Here is a 25,355-nt window from a genome sequence, read left to right as displayed (position 1 = left end):
GGAAAACATATCAAGATGTTTACTGGAATCAGAACCTTTCTCTGTGCTGGTATGGGGAGTTCTGGAACTGCAGGCAGTGGGAAGACAGCTGATGTGCTACAGCACGAGGAGGCCACCTCTCCCAAGACTTGTCAGCCTCAGTGGCCAAAGCAGCTGCTGAGAGAAAAGGTGGTCTCCCTTCAGTACAGTGCCTTTGCCTCAGCCCAAATGGGTCACTCATGAGCAGAGCTCTGGCAGCTTCTCCTTAATGAAGAACTGGGGCACCTTAGCACAACATAGACTGGTAATGCTGAGCCGTACCCCAGAGCTCCTGCCACCAGCCTTTACCCAGCACTTGGAATTTGAACATTATTAATCTTGACAGCAAATACTCATTTGACAAGCTTACAAGTTCTTAACACTCCTAAGAGCAACTCAGACGGGATCCAAACAACAAAAAAGAATTAAAAAAAAATAATATTCAGGCTTTGGGCTGTTTGGGTACACCTGCCTGATTGCTTCAGAAGGGCACTGGGCAATGAGGACAGCTGCCTCCCAAAACAAAAAATTCAGCTTTCAGTAAGAAAATACCAAAAGTGATTCAAGCACAAGGAGACAGCAAAGGCACAATGCCTGCAGGGTTATCCGTGGGTGACCGCGACAGCCTGCAGAGGACCACTAGCTCAATTTGCTTCCATACTGTGAAGAGGGCATGAGCATTTGCAGCAAGTCCTAGTCTTCACCATTCCCACCACTGCCAAACCTGGAGCAAACCACAGTAGCTCGTATGCAGTGTGAGGCAGGGGAGTAAGACCCCAGGAACAAATCAATGCGAGTTTAACAACAGGTTAAACCTGCAACCCATCAGGTACAAGATTTTATCATTCACAAGTGTGTTAAACTCCTTTGCTATTGAGAAACCCATGTTGTATACTCTGTTCAAACAATTTCAACATGTCATTAACAAAATCACCCTCAAAATTAATATTGTATGTATATAAATAAAGGATTTTTAATTAAAAAAGAAAAAAATATAGTGACTAAATAACCCACAACAAACTATCCCTTTCCCCAAGCCAAAGCTGATTTTATTTGCCTTTCTTCATTTTTGCAGTCTTTTCTTTCCGCTTCTTCACGTGCTTTGGGATTTTGTTTTTTCTTTTCTCTCTTTGGGCTTCTTTAACCATCTTTTTCCTTTCCTAAAAAACAAACAAACACACACCATTCATTTAAACCTGGAAGGAATGAGAGATTTTGAGCAGGTGAATCAACTGTTACATTACCAAGTTAACACACTACATAAAAATGAGGTTATCAAGATGAAGAAATAATAATAAAAAAAAATCAATAGGAATGGGGAGGGGAAAGATCAAAGGAAGTATAGGTTGGGGGTGGAGCTAAGAGCTGCACACTGGTGATGACAAGCCAAAATTCAAACTAGTTAAAACCGGAGTTTCATGCAACCTTTGAAGAAAGGGAACAAGAGGCACTTTTAACTCATCCTATTTACACCTGAGGTTACAACAGGACGCCTGATCTAGGTTTTCTGCTACCTGTAGGGCTACTGTAATAAGTGTTTTTATGTCATGAAAAAGTACTGATCCAGTAACTGCTGGCAGAGCAAGCTGATCATCATCAGGATTGGCAAGAAAGGGTGTTACGCTACTGCAATACACTACAATTTGTGCCAGACAAAGTGAAGAGACTACACTCAATTGGAAAATGCAAAGTCAGCAGTGGGGGGTGGAAGTAATTGCTGCTAATCAGTTGTTCAACCTACAGCTGAACACACAGGTTACTAAAAACCTCATCTTACTCTCATAAAAAGTTGTCCAAATGAGAACCCATCTATAAGAATGAGAGTGATCAAGGTGTCCTTGCTTCACATCTAAAAGGCTCTAGATTAGTAGAAAGTGTCTAGCATAGTATTGCCTTTTTATTTGACAGACATGGAATGTATTATCCCACCTTTTCTAGGAGGAAACACCTAAAAAGCAAACCCCCAAATCTTGAACCCCTTAAGTCCAGCAAGTTTCATCCGTCTTTTGCACAGCACCTAGAAGGCTGCCAAAAGGCTCTCATCCATGGATAATACTCTACAGAAGAGCCTCATCAGAACAGAGGATACTTGTTCTGCAGTTTGGAAAATGAAACCTTTGGGAAAAAAAAGAAACCAAACCAAAACCAACCCAAACCATAATCCCTTTGAATGACTGCATTACATCTCTTGCCCACAGCAAAGCTAGCCAGTCTGTACTAATAGTACTGTGGTACAAACATGGTCACCAAGCCTCAGTTGTATAGATCAAGTGTCTCAGTTCACTGGGCAAAAGGAGGTTAATTGGGGACCACGACCACAAACCTGTACACCAAAGCCTGGAAGAGCAGCCAGAGGCACTGAAGAGCTGCCCAGGCTTTGCTAAATTCTGCTTTCCGTAGCCTTTGAATTCCCTGCAGAGACCTCTCTTTTAGCTTTGTCAAGGCTACAGAGAGCTATGTTACATGTTCATCTACGTAAGAACACCATTAATAAAGTATCCATGATGAAATGCACTTTCTCTGCTCTTATTCTCCACAACAGGAAAAGTCCATAGCTTGTTTCAGACAAGTAGCAGCAAGAACCACTCAGAACTAAGTTAGGATTTTTTCCTGTCACATAGGCAGAGGTGGGAAAAACAAACAATTCCTGGCCAGCTGACCTTTTTGTCCACACTAACTTCAGCAGGTTTATCTTTGGGATGTACAGATTCTTTACAGCCCGAATCAGAGTCCTCTGAGCTGCCATCATCCTCATCAGAGTCTGTTTCTGACTCATCTGCCTTCTTTTCAAGAAGTGCAGGAATCTGCAAGATATATCAAGACAGAATTATAATCAAACCAAAACAAAGAAGCCTAATGACAATATATACACACATATATAAATACATAAAAACCAAAACAGAATCTGCTGCAAAGCAATTCTTGAGTGAGCTTGTGCCATCTCCTTTACTACAGCCATCATTGAGTCTCAAGAAAAAGAATGAGAAGTAGGTTGATCCAAACTAAAAACAAGGAATCTAGAACGTACAATGCAGAATCTCTTAGGTCAGGTCTCACAGTACAGCTGTATTGGCATTCCCAAACTAATTTCCATAAGTTAAACAGCTATTTGCTAACATATGTTGAAGCCAATTTTTAATTACACTTGGATCATACCCAAATCTACCTTAGGGGCACTGTATGTAGGCTTTATTGCTAACACAAATATCTACACTAGAAAACTCACTTATTCTTAAACAAGCCTGGAGACTGTGCCACAGTCTGATCCCATCCATATTTATATTTCCATTTTAAAACAGCCAACACCACTGCTAGGTAACATTTACAAAGGAAGGAGGAGGAATCCACATAGGGCTTCTCCCTTGAATTATATTGGTACAGACTGTTCTGTACCCAACTTCTTACCCAACATACTCTACAAAGTATCACTGTCGAGTACTTCAAATATAGCAAGACATAATATCTTATGCCTCATACCGCAAGGTTGTTCTTTACACATTAATTAGAGCAAAGTTACCCTGAACGTATCAAAACTTGTAGTCATGCTACTGTTTAAATCAAATACATCTTCCATAATTGGAAAGCGTCTTCCCTCCTCTCCACCTTAACTTTAGAGGTCATGGCCATAGCAAGGATTATCATTTCATTCTCAAGCAACCCAGCATCAGCCACAGCGCAAGGAAGCAATTCACACAGTGTGCAGACACACTGTCATGCCAGACCCATCCCAGACATAAATGGTCATTCCACAGACAAGAGGCTTCTTTCAAAGTGTCAGCCACAAGACGAGGCATTCTTTGTGCTTCTTGTAAGCGCTTTTCTGAAATTGGCTAAAATGTACGATTTCAAAAAGACCATCTCACCTTCTGAACACCAGACAAATCCTTCTTCAGTCCTGTCACAGTCTGGTAGAGAATCTACACCCAGTGAGAGAAAAAGAAAACTATGTTACCAAAATATGTCTTAAGTCTTCATGCCCAGAGAAAATGACTATCTCAAAACCAGTAAAACCCCCACAATGTTAGCATTAGTACTAACCAGATGATTTAAAGTATGACACTAGATTCAGTACTCCACGCCTTGGTAACAAGGCTTCTGGTTTTGTTTGTTGCTATCTGTTTCCAGTTAGAAGCGTTCATATTCCCTCCCTCCTCTCTGCAGTGCCTCAAGCATGTCCACTCACATTATCTTGCTGAACATTCAATGCCATATCCTCTTCTTTCAATTTCATCATTATATCCACATCTCTCTCGTAATTTTTAACTTCAGTCAAAGTTCGAGGTATGTAAGCCTTCTTAAACACCTAGTAAAGTGAAACAAAACACAGATTTACTAATTTACATATAGTTTCATGATGTTCTTCCTTCCTAATTATGCATCCTTAGGAGAATAATCATGAAAAATTTCATGGTTCACAGAAAATAAAAATGAACATGGCAGTCACTCACTACCTGAACTGCAGAGTATCTTTTTTTGCAGGAGCAGACTTTACATGCTCGTCAGTAATAAGGCTCCTTTCCCAGCATGACTGACCACCAGGCCATTTACAAACTTCTCAAACCCTTCCAACTTCCTCTTAGCTGATTTGAGTCCTAAGGTTTTGTAGTCTAAATAGTTTCTCTAATGTTTTCATTGTGATGTTTACAATGCCTTCAGGAAGCAACTCCACTAAAATGCACCGTTAGAATTTGATCTCTGTATATAATACCACCTGCTTCATCCTGCAGTCCAACTCAAAAAAGGTTCCTCCAGCAGTATAGCACAGTAAAACCTAACTGCAGTATCAAAAACATACTTAAAATTTGGTTTGCTGTCTTTTTGAAACAGTCATCCAGCAAACTCAAGTCACTACCAGATCAGAGAGAAGTATTTCTCTTTCCCATGATATCAATTCAATCTCAGTACAAATTCAGCACACTTTATGATCATAACTGCTAGACTAAGTGCTGTGCAAAGAGCAGATGCCCCCACCTCCACAGAGCTTGCTCTTCATCAGCTCTACTCTCTTGTGAAGGAAGTGATACAAACTAACCATGGTAACATGAGAAGTCAAAGAGAAATAAACTGAATGTAGATGCTTCTAAACCATCTCACCTATATAAAGCAAAGGAATAATTGGTTTGCAAAAGATGGACTTGCAACAAAACACTAGCATCTAACCCTATAGTTCAGAATTTGTATGTTGAGGATATCTTAGGAAACCAAAAAAAAAAAAAAAAATTTTCCTTGGCCAAGCTTGAGCCAGTAGCAGTTAGTAAAACCTGCAGAGCTCCAATAGAAAAAGAAAAGCCTTCGATAAATCAAGTAGTATTGACTCCAGAGATAAACACCACATGAAACAGTACAAATAGGTTCTCACTGATACAAATCCTGCTCAACACAGAGTTGTTTGGGTTTTTTTGTTTTTTTTAACTCTTCTGGAACAGTGAGACAAGACTAAGATAGAAATTGTTTTATCTTTACATCAAGCCTTTCCAGAACGTTAGCAGTTTTCTATAATGCACTTGGAATAGCTTTGCTTAATGTAAAAGCAAAGGAGAGAAACAGTAAATGGAAGAACTGAATTAGACTGAGACTAGAGCTATACAGGCAATTTGGTCAATGTTCGTATTCAGATATCCTGTTTCTGTATCACTAGGCCAAAAACACTGGCATAACCAGATCTCTCCACTCAGTTTTTGGTTTTTCTTTTTTTTTTTTTTAAACTGAACCTAAACTGGAAGATACATCATGGGACCCAGCTACAGGCAAACATTGTTTTAGGAAATGGAGTATTTGCCTTCTAACACCTTATCACTGTCAGCTTTTACACATGGCATTCCTTAATACTTCACAACTCGACTCGTTCAAGACATCTCAGTATCACAATGTTTCGTTTATCAACTGTGCTATATAAAACAATGGTTTTTGTTGTTTAGAAGAGGCAAGGTTAATATTAATTTCATACAAGGAACAAAAATCCTCACTTACTTCCTCATCCACTTTATCTTGACTGGATCTTTCCTCCTCTGTTCTTTTTGATGCTATTTCCATTGCCTAAAGAAATATAAAACAATACAAAGTTATCACTCTTTAGAATCGCGTCACTGAATCCAACTAACCATTCCCATCTGTGTTTCCCCCTGTACTCCACGCTGTCACCCACTAAATACTCCAGCTTTCCCTATGGCAATGCCTTGAGCGACACCTAATGGTAACCAACATTTCTGTGAAGTGCACTTGTAACTGCAGATTTGCCTTATTTATAGGGGGAAAAAGATGCTTGCTGCTTCTTCCAGATCAAACTATAGGAGGCCCAGCATGACTACAGGAAATAACAGCACAAGAAGATTACTGTGAGCAGTGCTCAGTCTTGGAACTTGGCTCTTCTCACGCACAATGAGCAAGCCAGAGGAGCACAAGTAAGGGGAACCACGCAGCACAGCTCTGTCTCGTTCAACCTCCAGTATGACAGAAAGTACACAACATCTGGAAATCCCCATGCTGCACTGGTTTCTGGACCACACTCAGTCTCTGCCTTGTGGTCTTGTCCAGGAACGACACATCAAATCTCCGCTCTAAGCATGGCATATGTGTCCCCCACCTCTCTTGCATTAACTTAAAAAGCTTCCCCTTCCCCCCAGCTTTTAAAAGAAATATCTAACTGGGAGCGGAGAACTGGCAGCTAGAGATGAAATGCATGGGTGCTGCTAGCAGCACAGAGTAATTTTACTTGAATGAAGGAAGGAGACTGAACTAGATCTGATTTTATTGTTCAAGTGATCCTACATAAGCAACAAGGCCAGGAGGTCTTACCTTAGACAGATAGTCATCAATGTTCTCACTTGTGATGGAAGGATCAGTAATAAACTCAAACAGCTCCCTCACAGTCATCACTGCAACATTGCGCTTTTGAAAAAAGTCTACCAGAAAATAAGGGCAGAAACAAAAACGGTAAGTAATTATGTATAACATATGCAGCTGTCATGCTGAAGTGACAGTTAAAGCAAGCTAATGGCCCTGATGACTTGGGAAAGTCTCAGCAGTATGTACTGCATCATGCACGCTGGTTGTAGTTATCAGGTAATTCTTAGCCATCTGAAATAAAACTGTTCATCTTCCAGATGCAACAAATACTCAATGGAGAATAACTGGAGAAGTATAAAAGCCAAATCAATTTCAGTGGAGCCAGACTTAATGGAGTAGGGGCTAAGTACTAATCAACTTAAGACAGGTGTAGTATTTGCAACGACTAAGATGAAAAATGTATTTCAAAGAATAAGGAATGTAAACATCAAATTTTTGCCAAAGAGAAACAGAACTATCCACTGAAACACAGTGCAGTCTAATTATGATCCGCCTAAGAGGGAAGACACATTAACATATTAGAATTTTCCTCAGTACTACACTCAGAATTGGTTTCTCAGTCAAATATAACCAAATTCAGATATTGCATTTCTGTACTGAAAAACAGCAGTGAAAGACACTGAGGACTGCTTATTAAGTGTTTCCTACTAAAATTTTCAGAAGACCTCTCACCATGAGAAATTAATCAGAGAGAGAACAAAAAAAATTTAGTTTGGAGGCAGCTCTCTGTACCTGTGGAACCACAAGTCTTTGCAATGCTCACAGCTAGGGCAGAGCATAAAGCAAGGTGTTCCTCAGAGTCTCTGTAGGACTACATGGAGAAAGTTACAGTGACAGAAAACAAACAAACAAAACACACCAAAATCACTGCAACTCACTGAGGTACTAGAATATCTAGGGAGAGCAAGCCTAAAGACATGAAACAAGAGGAAGGGTGTAAGTATCTCAGCCAGAAGGGAGTCACTAGAAATCCACAAACACAAAAGGAATCAGGAAAAACTGGCATACTGGGTATGCTATCAACAAACACACAGCATCAAAATGCACACAATTCTTTTCCACAGACTTCCATAGTCTCTGTAAAATTAGAAAAAAGTCAATCTGAAAAGGAAGGAGGGAGAAAAGCAGCCAGCAGCGTCAGATTTCTGGTCCTCGGAGAGAAGCACAGCCTACCAGGAGGTGTCTGTTATATAACATGCATGCTCACACATGAAGCCCAAATTTTCAAGAGAAAAATACCACGGAAGTACCTCATTTATCAAAATACTATGGCAAGTGATAACATCTCTAATAAACTATTCTATGCTCTCAGCTGATCTGGACAAGTGTGTGCAGGGAACTTCATAACATGCAGTAACTTCTTGGCAGCTGAGGAATTCCAGATGTGGATTCCACTCACAGAAGGAAACATACCAGTTTGCCCGCACAGTCCTTTAAGTAAGGGAAGTTAAGACTGGGGTGGGCACTGCTGCAGACTGGGACTGATCTCAGATCTATCATAAATCTGAGATTCAGCCAGGTGACTCATTTTGGCCAGATGATTTCTAGCAAGATAGGCTACACGCTTCTGAATTCAGCACAGTATACGGCTCCCTGAGGAAGCCATGAGAACCTAGAAGAGGGAGCATTTTAACAGGGGATTGAAAGCTTCTACAGTCACTTATACCTTAAAGAACACAGGTGAACACAGTTTACCTTCCTAAATAAATCAGCTACCAGAACAAGAGTTGAAGCGCAGCCCACTCACCGTTAACGTTGGCACAGTCCTTTCGTAGGAACTCCAGTGCATGCAGGTGGTCATGCTCCACGGCCTGAGACACATCAATGATGTACACGTCCCCACTGTGGTACCTGCAAACAAACAGAGAGCTGCACTAACCCCACTCATGTTATACAGGAGATTATTGAGGGGTAAGGAACAAAGTGCTCTTCAATCTTAAGAACTAGCAAACAATCTTAACATATTTCTCTAGCACACACCTCGCATATTATGGCCAGAATGGCTTTTTTGGGTTAATCCTTTCCCTCCTCTACACAAGCTGTATTATTAAACTTTAAAGAAATAGTCTGCTTGTGAACACAAAAAGCAGTGTTACAGTTTGGGGGATGAAAAAAAGAAGATACTTTAATAATTTTTTTCTCCAGCTGAGGGGTCTTTTTGTTTCTTTGTGAGGGGTTTTTTGTAGGGTTTTTTGTGTTGTGGCTTTTGAGTTTTTGTTGTTGTTTTTTGTTTGGGTTTTTTTGTGTTTGTTTTTTTTTAACCAAGAGAAAGCTCAAATCTGGGTTAAAACCTACATAATTACATAACTTACAAACCCAAGTCGCAAAAAGGACCCCACCCTCCCTTAAGGGTAGATTAGTACTCTCACATAGAGGCTGCCAATGCATACATTTTAGATGTCACAATTCAGAGCAAAGTTTAAAAACATACAGCATATTAAATTCACTGAGATCTGCGTGAACAAGTCTGGCGTCTTGGTACATTCTTCTCATGTACTGGATGATTTGCAGGTACAGCTCCCGGACCTTCGAGTCAGATAACTGAGCATTCTTCAGCAGAGGAGCAGGCCTTGGAATTACAACACAAATAACAGGAAGTGAATAGGTTTTCCTTCTTCATACCAGCTGCAAATGCTTCAACTGCTGTACCTGATCCTTCCCCTCGTGGTGTCAAGCGAGTTGGCATGAGCAGCTAAGTGCAGCATGAAGGGCAGCAAAGCTTGGTATATGCCTGCCAAGCTCCATACATATGGAACTCTGTTTCCAACATGAGCTAATTTGGATCATGCTACATTGATGTTTGTACTACAAAGCAATGAGTTATATTCATGTATGATTAGCAAGCCTTTCCAGCCTTCAGAATCATTCACGTTGTCTGCAGAAGTAGCTGGCAAAAGTCTGGGTATTCTACAGGTCACATGCACATCTAAGAATAACATGTTTAGAGGCCTAAAGTAATAGTAGGTAAATTCAGAGGGTTGATTTGATTGTTTATAATAAAATATTTTGCTAATTAAAAAAAAAAAAGTAAAATCTAAGGGTACTTACCTATCACCTTTACCAATAAAGCCCATGACAAGCACATGACTTCTTAGCATAATCGGCTCTGGGCAAGGTATCTGGGCTGTATTCAACCTGTAACACAGGAACAAAGCCCCAAAAAATAAACACAAACTCTACTGTTTGCATTGCACTAGTGCCTGTAGGAGCTCTGTCGCTTTAAAAATAATACACAAGAGCTCCTCTACTCAGGAAACTCACTTGTGAAGAGCAACTAGGAAATGACTACAAAAAGCTACAACCGTTCTGACTTTGACCCTTCTCTAAGCATTCCTGTGGCAGACAAAGACTTTTTACACAGTGCAGGTTAATCCTAGATTAACCTATATCACACAGTTTGTTGTTACTCAGCAGCAGCTATTTCTAGCTTTCCCTCACTTTTGAGTCATGTCAGAGCGAGCATTCAGACACTGGAGAGCTTAGAGCATGAGCAGCAAGACAAAAGAATATCTTTATTCCTCCTTCTCCTTTCTTTTCTCTCCCACAGGGAAGCTTAAGACACTTTCCTGAATGCTCCAGAGACCCTGAAAGGTAGTGATAGTCACAGTCTAGCAAAAGGAGAGTACCTCCTACAAACTAAAAAGTTTCAGTTGCCTTTGCATGCTGAAATAAAAACTGGAAGAATCACCTTATTAAATTCCTCATTTCTTTTTCAGCCCATGTCTTCACCATTTTTCTTGGATTCCCTTTGCAATATCCATGACGAAACCTTTAAATGAAGAAATAAAAGACAACAGGACTCTTAGCCGATCAATGCAGTATTAGCACCGGTGATTGTATCACCTTTCAAACATCATCACTCCCCCAGTAAAACCAGGCAGAAGTCAAACTCACCTGAATTCACCAGTCACATACTTATCCCGATCTTTAAACATCAGAATAGAGGTTTTGTAAATCTTTATTGCTCTGTTCTCTCCATTCGAAGTACTGGCATGATATACATTAGCCTATCGGATTATGAAGGGAAGAAGTAATATTAAACACTCTTTAAACCAACATAACCTTCTCTCTTCTCTTTCTGACACGCTGGAAAAGCTCTGATAAGCTTTCTCACCCCAGCCCCTACAATGGCACCCAGCTGAGTGAGACTGCACACAAGGGCAATCTCTTTTTCTACCAGAGGCAGCTTACAGGAAAGACTGGGCAGGGGTGTTACAACACATATAGGACAACAATAACGCACAGGAAAACTCTGCCTCATCCACATTTTGCAGACTAAAACAAGCCCTTGTGTGAAGAGTTAATTTGAGCCTGTGCACTATTTTAGCCTTAAAACATGGCCCAAATATCTCACATTGACACCTCTACATAGGGTAGAAGCACGCCTTTAATCAGCATCCAAGGACTTGGAAGAAACCAGATCAGCCTTGGGACTAGACATTCTAAGACTGATTTATTAATTTTCTTGGAAATCTGGGGTCTGGTTTTCATTATCTGCAGTATTACTTGATAATAACAGCACACAAACATACTGGTTTTGTAAAAGCAATTAAGGTTTACAATATTTTAAACAGAATTTTGTTCCATCGTTTAGATACTCCCATGTTTGTTGTCATATGGAGCTGGTCTGATCTGCACAGAAGAACTTCTTAGATAAAGAAATAATTACCTGGCTTTGCGTGTTTTTTCAGGCATTGTTTAACATTGTGTGTACATATACCCTTTACAAAAATTGCAGTTGTAACATACAATTAACAAGATTCTTGAGGAAACTTGTTTCCTTTAACATAAATTGCATTTTATCTTAAGATAACTTCCTACCAATCAAGCAACGCCAAAAAAAAAAAAGTACTACTAAAACCAAGTATTTCAATACATCTTCTAAGCACCACAAGGTGCCACTTAGCTTGCCAAGAAAAAGATTATCATGTCATTTGTAGTAAAACTTACTTCTTTCCCTGTGCTGATGCAGCCATTGATTTCTGAAATGACACCTCTACTTAGCATCTTGAACAGAATCATTCGGGTTCTTGGATCCAACACCTCAAATGTAATACAGAGAAGTCAGCACAATTGCTCTCTTTGAAGAGGACAAAACCTACTAACACAGTCCGTTCTTAGCACTATATTAAAGGACCCATGGCATCAGACTATTCTTAAGGATCAAATAATCCAAAGAGCAACCACTCAGAAATCTTTTTTTTTTTTTTAAAGCTAAGCATATATCCTTGAGCTAGCTCTAGAAGAGACATAAGAGAACGATTTCCCACCCACAGTTGCATTAAAAGTGTTAAAATAAGGATCCTCTTAAGATAAAGCTATCATAACTGAAATACAGGAGCTATACAGCTTTTGACCAGTAATAGTTCAGTCTTGCTAAAGAACTAAAAAAGCAAAAAACCAAACCTAGCATTTTTTTACTGTTCTTTGGAATTTAATAAAAGCTTAAGAAGGAATTCTGCATTACATATATGATCAAATGACAATGCTATGCACAAAAATGAGCTCCAAAATGTTTACGGAAGCAAGTACAACCTTCATACAAGAAAGAAACAAAGATACAACAGGTCTCTTCAGGATAACAAGGGAAGCAGAATTCCAAGGCAAAACTCTGTTCTTACAGTATGCATTTTATCATTGATTCCAAAATTCCACATTATTTTCTCTGGTCAAAAGAGAAATTTGACACATTAGAGACTTACCTGTTCTACAGTTGCTCTGTCTGACTTATCTTTGACTCGGTACCTAGCAGAAGTGAAAATGAAATGATACAATCCCACACAAGGACTTAGTACTTTGACAGAGTAAAATATAACATTCTGTAGCAAAGATGACAGCCTCAAGTAGTAAGGCTTTCAGTTCATACAAAAGCAAAGGTTTCTTCTGCAGGCAGAGGGGGTAAAAAAAGAAACAAAAAAAAAAGAAACCCATAAACATCAGTGCCCTTCACTTTTACAGACAATTTCTTGCCTCCACTGAATTATGCGCATTCAGGAGAAAACAGTATCTGTCGTTAACAACTCAGGCTTATAAACTGAAGGCTTAAGAAAAAAAATAAGCTTTTTAAAAAAAAGGTACCTCTCATGACCAAATCATCTGGTGGAACCTTCAAAAGGCTTCCAGTATTTTTTTCTAGCCCAATTGCTTAAGGATCTCTGATACTTAAGAAAAAGAGTATCAGAGCTAAAATAGTCTTTTGCTAGTGGCATGTCACCCATCACTTCTGTCCTACTACACCAATACAATCAGATGTGCTACCAGCAGCAGCAACAGATGCATCAAAACTTTGGAATGATTTAAGCAACTGATCTGGATATCAAATAGTTTTAAGATCAGAAAGCAAAATGTATGCAGACTATTTACAAATTTTGGGTTTCTTAATAAATTTATTCAAAACTCAGGATCGCACTAAGAAATAAGAACTACTCTTCTGGTTTCAAATTATTTAAATGAAAATAGAACCAGAAGTAATACTCACATGTCTGCTTCCTTCTGTCTAGACTTTTCTGTGACTCGGTTTATAACAGAGTCATCAAAATTCAGCTTATCTGAAAAACACATAAGAAGAAATGAAAAAAAAAAACCCAATCCCCAAATCAAAGAAGTTTCCTACGTTCAGAATTGCCCCTGCAACTCTGCTGCCAGCCAATGTGCCACAACACAATCATAGAATCGTCCAGGTTGGAAGAGACCCTTGGGATCATCGAGTCCAACCATCTACCCTACACTACAAAGTTCTCCCCTATATCATATCCCCCAACACCACATCTAAACGTCTCTTAAACACATCCAGGGATGGGGACTCAACCACCTCCCTGGGCAGCCTATTCCAATGCCCGACCACTCTTTCTGTGAAAAATTCTTTCCTAATGTTCAGTCTAAACCTACCCTGTTGGAGCTTGAAGCCATTCCCTCTCGTTCTGTCATTAGTTACCTGTGCGAAGAGACCAGCACCAACCTCTCTACAGTGTCCTTTCAAGTAGCTGTAGAGAGTGATGAGGTCTCCCCTCAGCCTCCTCTTCCTCATACTAAACAGCCCCAGCTCCTTCAACCGCTCTTCATATGATTTGTTTTCCAGGCCCTTCACCAGCTTCGTTGCCCTCCTCTGCACTCGCTCCAGCATCTCAATGTTCAAAAACAGGTGGAGCTCTTTATAACAAGTCCAGAAGCTCAGCTACATACCAATGTTGACCTAGCTCTCCACTCTCTCTACATTTCAAGAACTATAAGGTAACAATGCAGGTGAATAAGGCAGTCCCACAGACTTGGAGATGTAACACCATCCAGAAGTAATGCCTTTTGGATAACATAGAATCATAGAATCATAGAATGGCTAGAGTTGGAAAGGACCTTAAAGATCATCTAGTTCCAACCCCCCTGCCATGGGCAGGGACACCTCTCACTAGAGCAGGTTGCTCAAAGCCCCATCCAGCCTGGCCTTGAACACTTCCAGGGATGGGGCATCCACAACTTCCCTGGGCAACCTGTTCCAGTGCCTCACCACCCTCACTGTAAAGAATTTCTTCCTTATATCTAATCTAAATCTCTTCTCTTCCAATTTAAAACCATTGCCCCTTGTCCTGTCACCACTCTTCCTGACAAAGAGTCCCTCTTCAGCTCTTCTGTAGGCTCCCTTCAGGTATTGATAGGCTGTTATAAGGTCTCCCCGGAGCCTTCTCTTCTCCAGGCTGAACAACCCCAGCTCTCTCAGTCTGTCTTCATAGGAGAGGTGCTCCATCCCTCTGATCATCCTCGTGGCCCTCCGCTGGACCCGTTCCAACAGGTCCATGTCCTTTCTGTGTTGAGGGCTCCAAAGCTGGACACAGTACTCCAGGAGGGGTCTCACGAGCGCAGAGTAGAGGGGCAGAATCACCTCGCGAGACCTGCTGGCCACACTTCTCCTGATGCAGCCCAGGACACGGTTGGCTCTCTGGGCTGCCAGTGCACACTGCCTGCTCATGTTGAGCTTCTCATCCATAAGCACTCCCAAGTCCTTCTCCTCGGGGCTGCTCTCCAGCCATTCTCCACCCAACTTGTATTTGTGCCTGGGGTTGCCACGTCCCAGGTGCAGGACCCTGCACTTGGCTTGGTTGAACTTCATGCAATTTGCACGAGCCCACCTCTCCAGCCTGTCTAGGTCCCTCTGGATGGCATCCCTTCCCTCCAGCGTGTCAACTGCGCCACCGAGCTTGGTGTCATCAGCAAACTTGCTGAGGGTGCACTCTATCCCACTGTCCATGTCACCGACAAAGATGTTAAACAGTACTGGTCCCAGTACCGACCCCTGCGGAACACCACTCGTTACTGGCCGCCACCTGGACATTGAGCCATTGATTGTAACCCTTTGGATGCGGCCATCCAGCCAGTTCCCTATCCACCGAGTGGTCCATCCATCGAATCCATGAGTTTCCAATTTTGAGACCAGGATGTCGTGCGGGACAGTGTCAAATGCTTTGCATAAGTCCAGGTAAATGACGTCAGTCGCTCTGCCCTTGTCTACCAAGTCTGTGGCAGTATTGTAAAAGGCCACCAAATTTGTCAGGCACGATTTGCCCTTGGTGAAGCCATGTTGGCTGTTTCCAATCACTTCTTTATTCTCCATGTGCCTTAGCAAGGATTTCAGGAGGATCTGCTCCATGATCTTGCCAGGCACAGAGGTGAGACTGACCGGCCTGTAGTTTCCCGGGTCTTCTTTGTTTCCTTTTTTGAATATTGGAGTTATGTTCCCTTTTTTCCAGTCAGTGGGAACTTCACCAGACTGCCACGATTTCTCAAATATGATGGAGAGGGGCTTAGCAACTTCGTCCGCCAGTTCTCTCAGGACCCGTGGATGGATTTCATCAGGTCCCATGGACTTATGCACCTTCAGGTTCTTTAAGAGGTCTCGAACCTCGTCTTCTTGTACTGTGGGTGCTTCTTCATTCCCAGAGCCCCTGTTCTTGCCCTCCGTGACTTGGGCAGTGTGGTTAGGGCCCTTGCCAGTGAAGACTGAGGCAAAGAAGTCATTCAGTAGCTCAGCCTTATCCACATCCTGGGTGACCAGGTCTCCCGTTTCCTTCCGGAGGGGACCCACAGCTTCCCTCGTCTTATTTTTATCCCTGATATATCTATAGAAGTTCTTCTTGTTATTTTTCACATCCCTGGCTAGATTTAGTTCTGCCTGGGCTTTTGCTTGCCTGATCAGGTTTCTGGTGACTCGGACAGCTTCTCTGTATTCTTCCCAGTCTACCTTTCCCTGCTTCCACCCTCTATAGGCCTCCTTTTTGGTCCTGAGTTTGTCCAGCAGTTCCTTGTTCATCCACGCCGGCCTACTGGCTATTTTGCCCGATTTCTTCTTTTTTGGGATGCACCTCTCCTGAGCTTGGAGGAGGCAATCCTTAAATACCACCCAGCTTTTTTGGGCCCCTCTCCCTTCCAGTTCTTTTTCCCACGCTACCTTACCAATCAGATCTCTCAGGAGATCAAAGTCTGCTCTTTTGAAGTCCAGGGTAGCCAGCTTGCTGCGCACCCTCCTTGCTGCCTTATGAATCTTGAATTCTATCATCTCATGGTCACTGCAGCCGAGGCTACCCTTGAACTTGACATTCCCGACCAGCCCCTCCTTGTTGGTGAGGACAAGGTCCAGCACTGCTCCTTTCCTCGTTGGTTCCTCTATTATTTGCAGAAGAAAGTTGTCGTCGACACATTCTAAGAACTTCCTGGATTTCCTGTGCTCTGCTGTGTTGTCCTTCCAACAGATGTCGGGGTGGTTGAAGTCCCCCATGAGGACCAGAGCGTGTGAGCGCGATGCTGCCCCTATCTGTTTGTAGAGGGCCACATCCTCGCTGTCACTTTGATCTGGTGGCCTGTAGCAGACTCCTACTGTAACATCACCTGCCCCTGTGCTCCCTTTAATCCTGACCCATAAGCTCTCTGTCTTGTCTTCACCCATCCCCAGGTGAAGCTCCATACATTCCAGCTGGTCCTTGACATAGAGGGCAACACCCCCTCCCCTTCTGCCCAGCCTGTCCTTCCTGAAGAGCTTGTAACCTTCCATTCTAACACTCCAGTCGTAAGAGCCATCCCACCACGTCTCGGTGATGCCAATAATGTCGTAGCCCTGGAGGCGTGCGCACATCTCTAACTCCTCTTGTTTGTTCCCCATGCTGCGTGCATTTGTGTAAAGGCACTTCAGCTGGGTGCCTAAAGGGGCCGACTTATTAGCTGAGATGGCAGGTTGAAGGCTCTCTTTGAGTTTTTTTCTGCTCAACCTACGCTTAACCCCCTCCCCCTTCGATCCTAGTTTAAAGCCCTTTCAACAAGCCCCGCCAACTCACTTGCCAGTATCTTTCTCCCCTTCTGAGACAGGTGTACTCCATCTGTTGCTATCCGACTCGGTGCCATATAAAATTCCCTGAGTTCAGAATACCCAAAATTTCGGTGATGGCACCAGTTTCTGAGCCACTTGTTTATCGCAGTTGCCTTTTTATTTCTTTCAGGATTTCCTCCTGCAACTAAGGGTATCGCTGAAAAAATTACCTGTGCCCCTGATCCCTCAACCAGTTTTCCCAGTGTCTTAAAGTCCTTTATGATTGTTTTTAATTTCCTGGATGTATTATATACATCATCACTGCCTACCTGAAAAACTACAAGGGGGTAATAGTCAGAAGGGTTGACTAGAGCAGGAACTTTGTCCAACACGTCCCTGACCCGTGCCCCAGGGAGGCAGCAGACTTCCCTGTGAAGCGGGTCAGGACGGCATATTGGTCCCTCTGCCCCCTTCAATAGAGAGTCACCCACAACGATGACCCTTCTGCTTTTCCTTCTTGAACTAGTTGTGATGCCAGGTTTGCGGCGACGTGGTCTTTCTGGCACATCCTGCCTAGTTGTACCATCCTCCTCTCCAACAGTCAATTCCTCCTGCAGGATTCCATACCGGTTTTGCAGGGGTAACTGGGGAGGTGGGAGAGGCAGGGAGGGGATTCGCCTGCTTCGCCGACTAGGGACCTGTTTCCATTCCCCCTCTTCTCTGAGATCCCCTTCTACTGTCGGGCGAGAGATGGGGAGAGGGTCCTCTGGCTTATGTGGGGCCTCAACATGTTCTTTTATTTTCAGGGAGTGGGCCCACCAGTCAATCTCCCTCTCACATTCCCTGATACTCCTCAACCTTTCCACTTCCTCCTTCAGCTCAACCACCAGGCCGAGGAGGTCATTCACCTGTTCACATCTGACACAGGTGTCATCACCACTACCCTCCATGGCAAGGGCCAGGCCTCGGCACTCCCTGCAGCCCGAGGCCTGGACACCCACGTGTTTGCGTGGGGCCTCTGTCTGGGTGCCCACAGCTTTCTTGGCAATAGCCTTTGACCTAGTTCTAGCCATGGCTGGATGTGTGCAAGCAAGAGGCAGTGGAAAGGTCAGTTGGAGCGAGGAATTGAACTTACCTTGCGCAACGGCAGAGGCTCAGGACCCAGCTGTACAAGTTGCAGCGGCGTTAGGCACCGACCAGGACGCCCACCCAGCAACTGGTTGCTGCTCGGTGGGCAGAAGCTAGCTTCTGCCCTCCCCCGGGGCTTCTTATAGGATGGCGGTGTGATGTGCCGCGGGAGGCGCTGGCTCCGCCCAGGCTTAGTCAGCAGCCGGCCCACCAGCTGTCAGCCCCCACCACGTGGAGGAGGCTTTGCCCGGCGACAAAAAAGCCCCAAAAAGAGCTTTCCCTCGGCCTTTTCAGCTACAGATCGCTACTCCCAGCGCAGTCTTACCTGCCCTGGAGCTGGTCTCCGTCGCAATGACCGTTAGGTACGTTAATGGCTTGTTTAAATGTGCCGCGGGAGGCGCTGGCTCCGCCCAGGCTTAGTCAGCAGCCGGCCCACCAGCTGTCAGCCCCCACCACGTGGAGGAGGCTTTGCCCGGCGACAAAAAAGCCCCAAAAAGAGCTTTCCCTCGGCCTTTTCAGCTACAGATCGCTACTCCCAGCGCAGTCTTACCTGCCCTGGAGCTGGTCTCCGTCGCAATGACCGTTAGGTACGTTAATGGCTTGTTTAAATGTGCCGCGGGAGGCGCTGGCTCCGCCCAGGCTTAGTCAGCAGCCGGCCCACCAGCTGTCAGCCCCCACCACGTGGAGGAGGCTTTGCCCGGCGACAAAAAAGCCCCAAAAAGAGCTTTCCCTCGGCCTTTTCAGCTACAGATCGCTACTCCCAGCGCAGTCTTACCTGCCCTGGAGCTGGTCTCCGTCGCAATGACCGTTAGGTACGTTAATGGCTTGTTTAAATGTGCCGCGGGAGGCGCTGGCTCCGCCCAGGCTTAGTCAGCAGCCGGCCCACCAGCTGTCAGCCCCCACCACGTGGAGGAGGCTTTGCCCGGCGACAAAAAAGCCCCAAAAAGAGCTTTCCCTCGGCCTTTTCAGCTACAGATCGCTACTCCCAGCGCAGTCTTACCTGCCCTGGAGCTGGTCTCCGTCGCAATGACCGTTAGGTACGTTAATGGCTTGTTTAAATGTGCCGCGGGAGGCGCTGGCTCCGCCCAGGCTTAGTCAGCAGCCGGCCCACCAGCTGTCAGCCCCCACCACGTGGAGGAGGCTTTGCCCGGCGACAAAAAAGCCCCAAAAAGAGCTTTCCCTCGGCCTTTTCAGCTACAGATCGCTACTCCCAGCGCAGTCTTACCTGCCCTGGAGCTGGTCTCCGTCGCAATGACCGTTAGGTACGTTAATGGCTTGTTTAAATGTGCCGCGGGAGGCGCTGGCTCCGCCCAGGCTTAGTCAGCAGCCGGCCCACCAGCTGTCAGCCCCCACCACGTGGAGGAGGCTTTGCCCGGCGACAAAAAAGCCCCAAAAAGAGCTTTCCCTCGGCCTTTTCAGCTACAGATCGCTACTCCCAGCGCAGTCTTACCTGCCCTGGAGCTGGTCTCCGTCGCAATGACCGTTAGGTACGTTAATGGCTTGTTTAAATGTGCCGCGGGAGGCGCTGGCTCCGCCCAGGCTTAGTCAGCAGCCGGCCCACCAGCTGTCAGCCCCCACCACGTGGAGGAGGCTTTGCCCGGCGACAAAAAAGCCCCAAAAAGAGCTTTCCCTCGGCCTTTTCAGCTACAGATCGCTACTCCCAGCGCAGTCTTACCTGCCCTGGAGCTGGTCTCCGTCGCAATGACATCTCACCATTACATTTGTCCACCATTCTCTTACCACAACTGAATGCCATTTTCTGAACAGAATATGCAACAGAGTCCAAGATTCTCTCCTCATGATGTATTTTAAATGGTGTTTGATTAATTGCTAAAGGTATAAAAGCTGCTGTATTTGGCTACATATACCAGCATTACTGTTCTGAGCCTTCATTTTAGAACCGCTTCGTTACGAAAGAAAACACAACCTCTGTTTACTACCCTGTCAAAAGGCCCCAATCAATGACAAATAACATCACAACAGAAAGTTGATAGCCTCCTTCCAGCCAAACAGCTTGTATCCACAGAGAAGGTAGGGAAGAAATACCAAGAAACACTTTATGTGATCTGGAGAAGTCAAGGGGAAGAAGGGAAAAAAAAAAACCCAACCCACCAACACCAAAACAGCCCTGTGGCTCTGAAAGGGGAGAGAAAGGTGTATGACAGCTGGTTAATGGAGATTAAAGGCAACTTCGAGTATGCAAAAAGCCATTTTTTAATCTCTCTGGCAATGGTTAACTGCCATTCCAGTGAGTTCTGGCTTTAAGTAAGCAGAATTAGCCTGAGAACATCACAGAGCGGTATCTGCTTTCATAAAAGAAAACAATGCAATTATACTCACCTAAATTAATTTTATGCTCAAATTTCCTTAAAGCCTTGTCTGTAGGGGTAGACATTTTTGCTGAATAGCAACTAGAGGTCTGTCTATTTGCCTGAAACAAAGGATTTGTTAATATTGTCTTCTCTAAATAGCCCTTTGAAATACAAGCAATATCATTGGAAAAGTCAGCTCAGATGTCTATATCTAGAGCTATAAACAGAAAAGCAGAAAGGGATATGGTTTAACATCAGATTTTATTTAATTCAAGAAAAGAAAATAGAGGTGACATCAGTTAAAATTCCAAAAAGCGCCCCAATTCACATTTGTTTTTAGTCTGGGAATTGAGCTGCAAGTCTCTCACGTTAACACTTTTTCCATGTATAAAAGGGAGGGAAATAGCAGACAGACACAAAGAGAAAAATGAGAGAAATAATGAGAAAGTAATGATCAGATAAAATTTTCCAATCTGGTATCTTTTCTTACAGGTAGTCTTCTCCAAACACAACATCAGAACATTATTTCACCAACACGGGACAGCATAAACCGCTAATTGAAGGCAAGAATAAGTCATCCAGGACAAGTGCTGTGACTCAGACATGATATGCCATGATCAACATCGCTAATTTATCTCAACTACTCTGTTATGTTGGTATCAATAAGAAAAAGAGGTTTTGAGCTTCCAGTGTCCAAGCTGAGGGGAAGAAGGATCCTAGTTCTGATGCCACACGTGCTTTTTATTCTGCACAATGCCAGAGTTTCTATGTCAACAGCATACACTTTAAATTAATCCACTTCTAGCACCTCTTCCTCCATCTCCTATGCCTTCTTTTGCCTCCTTCACTATTAGTCCAAAACATAACCTGTTCCATCCTGGGTATGACAAGCAGGTATGGTCTCAAAACTGACTAGAAAGGAGGGGGAAGATGCTCAAAAACACAGGACAAATACCAAAAGGTAAGCAGCATCAGTAGAGATCAGGGTAGTCAAAAAAAGAAAGATTGAGAAAGCTAAGAAACAGAAGGGAAACTGCAATGATAAACACAATCCAGCAACAGAGACAAGGAAATTGAGGAGCTTTGGCTACAACGTACGTACACACGTGGCATGGCAAAGGAATAGACTCAAAGGGGATTCTCTTGAGGAAAAATTTCTGTTTCCATTTTTGCTAAACGTAATACTAACAAAGAAGAAAGCTTCCAGGTTAGCCCCATTTGCCCTTGGGCACTCTTGATGATCATTAAACAGCCTTCAACATACCTGTGGATTGCATCCACCAGCAGCATTGTGGCGCTTCGTGAGTCTTCCCACCTCATCATCCCAGTCCCAGTCTTCATCTTCCTCTTCATCATCATTGTCGTCATCACCGTCTCCTTCCTCAGTGTTAACTTCTTCACACACACATGACTGGCAGTTCTCAGTGACCTCACCTTCTTTAGCCGTTTCTGTGTCTTGTGTAAATTCACTTCAAACAAACACAGATAGTAATATAGCTATAAATGATTGATACAGTCATCAAAAATTCAATACATTTATCCCAACAAATGATTTCACAAGGCTAGCTCTCCATGAAATGTTTCTCACTTCACCTGTCTTTAAGCAACTATATATGAAGACGTCACTGCTTTTAAAGGATGGACTGCATTTAAGTTACCTTCTTCACCACATCAGTGCTGCCTTCTAACTTGTTCTGCAGTTATACATATTTGATTCCTCTAACTCAAATCAGATGAGCACACCAGATCATGCCAGCTGGCTCCTTCACCAGAGGTGAACCACTCTGCTCGGTGCCGCAGCAGATTTCCACCTGACAAGGCATCACACAAAATCTCACCGGAGGCAACCAGCCAGCCAGCTGGTAACTCAGGACACCAGCACAACCTACATGAAAAAAGTCTGGCCTACAAAAGAATTTGTGGGATAAATGAACCCTTTTGACACACTCATGTGTTGATGTCTGTAGCTTGTCATGTTTTTCTGCCAGAACAAGTATGTCCCAAAGCAGATTCTCCTCAAGCAGTTGACGTTTAATTAAATGAATGGTAAACTGGGAAGAAAATGGCTTGAACATATAACACAAGACCATTCCCTTTTCACTCCCCACTAAATATAAAAAGCTCTAGACTTTCAGTGCAAACAGAAAATGTGTTTTGCAAAACGAATCAAAATTATTTGCTGGCCTAAACAGCTCACCATTCTCTCATGCGGTTTCACGTGTTCAGTTACAACCAAGTAACACCAAAGTGAAACTGCCCCCACCACCCCGAGTCTGCAGGTGGGTCTGCTCATTTTAGTGGTGAATCAGAAATAAATGAAGTAACTGAAGAGGAGAGCTGAGGGGGCGCACACAGTCTTTCCTCACACGCCCTGTTCCAGCTCGGGCAGCACACCTGCCCTCCCCGCCGTTTGCCAGCGGCCATCGCCCCGCTGCTAGGCGGCGTGCAGGACCGCTCCCCTCCCCGCTCATCGTTTTTTGGGGACAGACGCCCCCGAACCACCCCCTGTACCGGCGGCTCCGACGGCGCCGGCGGGAACCGCTCGGGACCCGCGGCGGGCCTCCCCCTCTCCAGGCCCGCCCGGCTTCGCCTCACGGCGGCACGGGCCTCCCCCTCGAGCCCCACACCCGGCCCCCCGTCGCCTCCTCGTACCCGTCGGAGCACTCCGCATCGTCAAACTGCCCAGGCACCGCCTGGCTCATCGCCATCGCCCTGTAATCCATGGCGGCGGCGGCCATGGTGGTGGCAGCCGGCACACGGGCGCTACACCACCCCCTACGGCACCGGCAGAGGGACATAAAAGATTCGAGTGCGAAACGAGCCCATGCGACTAAAAGTAAGCGGGACCCGCCCCCGTCCGCTTCTCAGGTTCCGGCACGGGGATTGGCTGCGAGCGCCTGACGTCAGTTTAACCGTTGGGTCTATCCCAGCCGCTGGCGTACGGGGGGCTGAAATGGCGGAGGGGGGGAACCGGGGCGGGGAGTAAACCTGGCGGCCGCGGCCTTCCCCGGAGGGAGCTGACAGCGGCCGCCCGTACCTAAATAAGTCACTAACGTACTAATGAGCAGCGTTCGTGCTCTCTTGGGCATTAAGGGAAATCGTGTTCTGCTTTTTGCAGTCCCTTTACTTTAGCTGCCTTTACCTGACTGCACAGCAGCAGGCCAAGATCTCATCCCGGTATTAGGGAAAAATTCCTTCACTGAAAGGGTTGTCAAGCATTGGAACAGGCTGCCCAAGGACGTGGTGGAATCACCAACCCTGGAGGTATTTAAAAGATGGGTAGTCCTGGTGCTGAGGGATGTGGTGTAGTGGTGGATTTAGCAGTGCTACATTAATGGTTGGATTTAAGATTATCTTAAAGATCCCTTCCGAACTAGACAGTTCCACGATTCCGTCTCATGCAGCATGCTTCATACTACATACACCGCAGGTTATATTCTGACTTTATACATACATTTCTTTAAATGGAAGAGACATACATACGTAGGAAAGATACATCGGGGAATGTTAATTACAGACTTTATTCACAGTGCTGCTGTGAACATCCCTGTAGTTGCATCACGTTTTCGCTAAGTGGCTCCTGATCAAAAAGGATACATGCTCAGGAGGATATATGCATCATGTTAAGTTCCGAAGTACTTGTTCTCCACAGCTATATTATTTCCATGAATATTCTTTGAAACCATTATAAAAAACTTAATTTTTTTTTTTTAGTATTCTATATGAATTTTCAAGAGACTTCTCAAGGAAGAACGGAGTCACTAAGTCATAGAAACACTTGCCATAGAAGCAACACACCTTTCTGCGTAGCCAGCTGGGAGGAGTCTTTAGGTGTGGACATGTTTTTTCCAGAGGAGGAATCCATAGGCAAAGAAGAATCAGCACGTCAAAGGAGAATGCTGGGCTGGTGAGAAGAAAACATAGATGGAGAAGACACCATTAAAAAAGAATTGCAAGAATCAGAGACACAAGAGGTTTCACTGCCAGAACAATTATCAGTTAAGCACCTTGTAGTTCCTCATGAAGACCCATTTATAGAAACAGGGGAGTCACTGCTGGATTGCATTATTAAAGACTCAACCATAGAAGTTGTTTCTTATTTTCTCACTCAACCCCATGTCTCTCTATTCAAGATACATCCAGGTTTTGGTACTGAGAAAGCGTTTTCTGGAGAAGATAATTCGAACTTGGCTAGCAAAACTCCGAGTCCAGAAGAAGCCATGGTAAGATTTCATGCTGCTTGAATGGAGGCTTGAATGATGAAAATACCCGTCTCTGATAAAGCTAGTGGTAGTGCTTTAAATAACATGTATATTGCAGTATTTTATATGAGAGTGCTGGGCCTCCTGGATGTATGAGAGAAGTGTTAAAAATATCAAATGCAGGTGCTGGAGTTGTGCTTTGAATTAACTGAGTAATGAATGTAGGGGGCAGTACAGTTTCATTAAAGTTCCCTTTCAGGTTACAAATGATTAAAATTTTTAATTAATTTTTAAATTAAATTATGTTTAATTACAGATTATTACAGGTTACAAATTGCACACTTTTGGTAGGCAGCCACTGGAGAACAGACAGAGCCTCTAAATAACTGGAAAGAGAGCAACAATAGTATATCGTCTGATTCTTTGCATGAGAATATAGTCACAGAATCTTCATGGTTGGAAGGGACCTTTGAGATCATCGAGTCCAACCACAAAAAAAAAAAAAAAACCCACACCCACACCACACCCACCCACAAACAAACAGACACAACCCAACAATCT

The 25,355-nt window shown here is 44.1% G+C and overlaps 1 protein-coding gene across 1 annotated transcript; it reads right to left on the bottom strand.

The window, feature by feature from the left end:
• Positions 1–968: 968 nt before the first annotated feature.
• RIOK1 (RIO kinase 1) lies at positions 969–23,362 on the bottom strand. Its single transcript, XM_074146143.1, has 17 exons — positions 23,245–23,362; positions 21,857–22,061; positions 20,621–20,711; positions 13,343–13,412; positions 12,567–12,609; positions 11,815–11,907; positions 10,759–10,871; positions 10,553–10,633; positions 9,913–9,999; positions 9,296–9,433; positions 8,612–8,715; positions 6,814–6,920; positions 5,989–6,054; positions 4,202–4,321; positions 3,882–3,935; positions 2,679–2,822; positions 969–1,178 (listed from the first exon to the last, which is right to left on the bottom strand). Exons 1-17 carry the CDS (start codon positions 23,328–23,330, stop codon positions 1,068–1,070), a joined length of 1,713 nt encoding a protein of 570 aa, XP_074002244.1. The 5' UTR covers positions 23,331–23,362; the 3' UTR covers positions 969–1,067.
• Positions 23,363–25,355: the final 1,993 nt, after the last annotated feature.

The sequence above is a fragment of the Numenius arquata genome, chromosome 4 (genome assembly GCF_964106895.1).
Source record: "Numenius arquata chromosome 4, bNumArq3.hap1.1, whole genome shotgun sequence".
Taxonomy (NCBI): Eukaryota; Metazoa; Chordata; class Aves; order Charadriiformes; family Scolopacidae; genus Numenius; species Numenius arquata.
Note: the sequence above shows the minus strand (reverse complement) of the source record. Positions and strands in the feature narration are given on the sequence as shown.

What these genes read in the sequence shown, in the direction of transcription:
- RIOK1 (XM_074146143.1), bottom strand. Translation starts at nt 23,330, where the DNA reads ATGGCCGCCGCCGCCATGGATTACAGGGCGATGGCGATGAGCCAGGCG. An exon ending in TGAGCATAAAATTAATTTAG is followed by an intron (nt 13,413 to 20,620) that starts GTGAGTATAATT and finishes TGTGTTTTTCAG; the next exon opens with ATAAGCTGAATTTTGATGAC. An exon ending in GCATCAGCACAGGGAAAGAA is followed by an intron (nt 10,872 to 11,814) that starts GTAAGTTTTACT and finishes ATAATCCGATAG; the next exon opens with GCTAATGTATATCATGCCAG.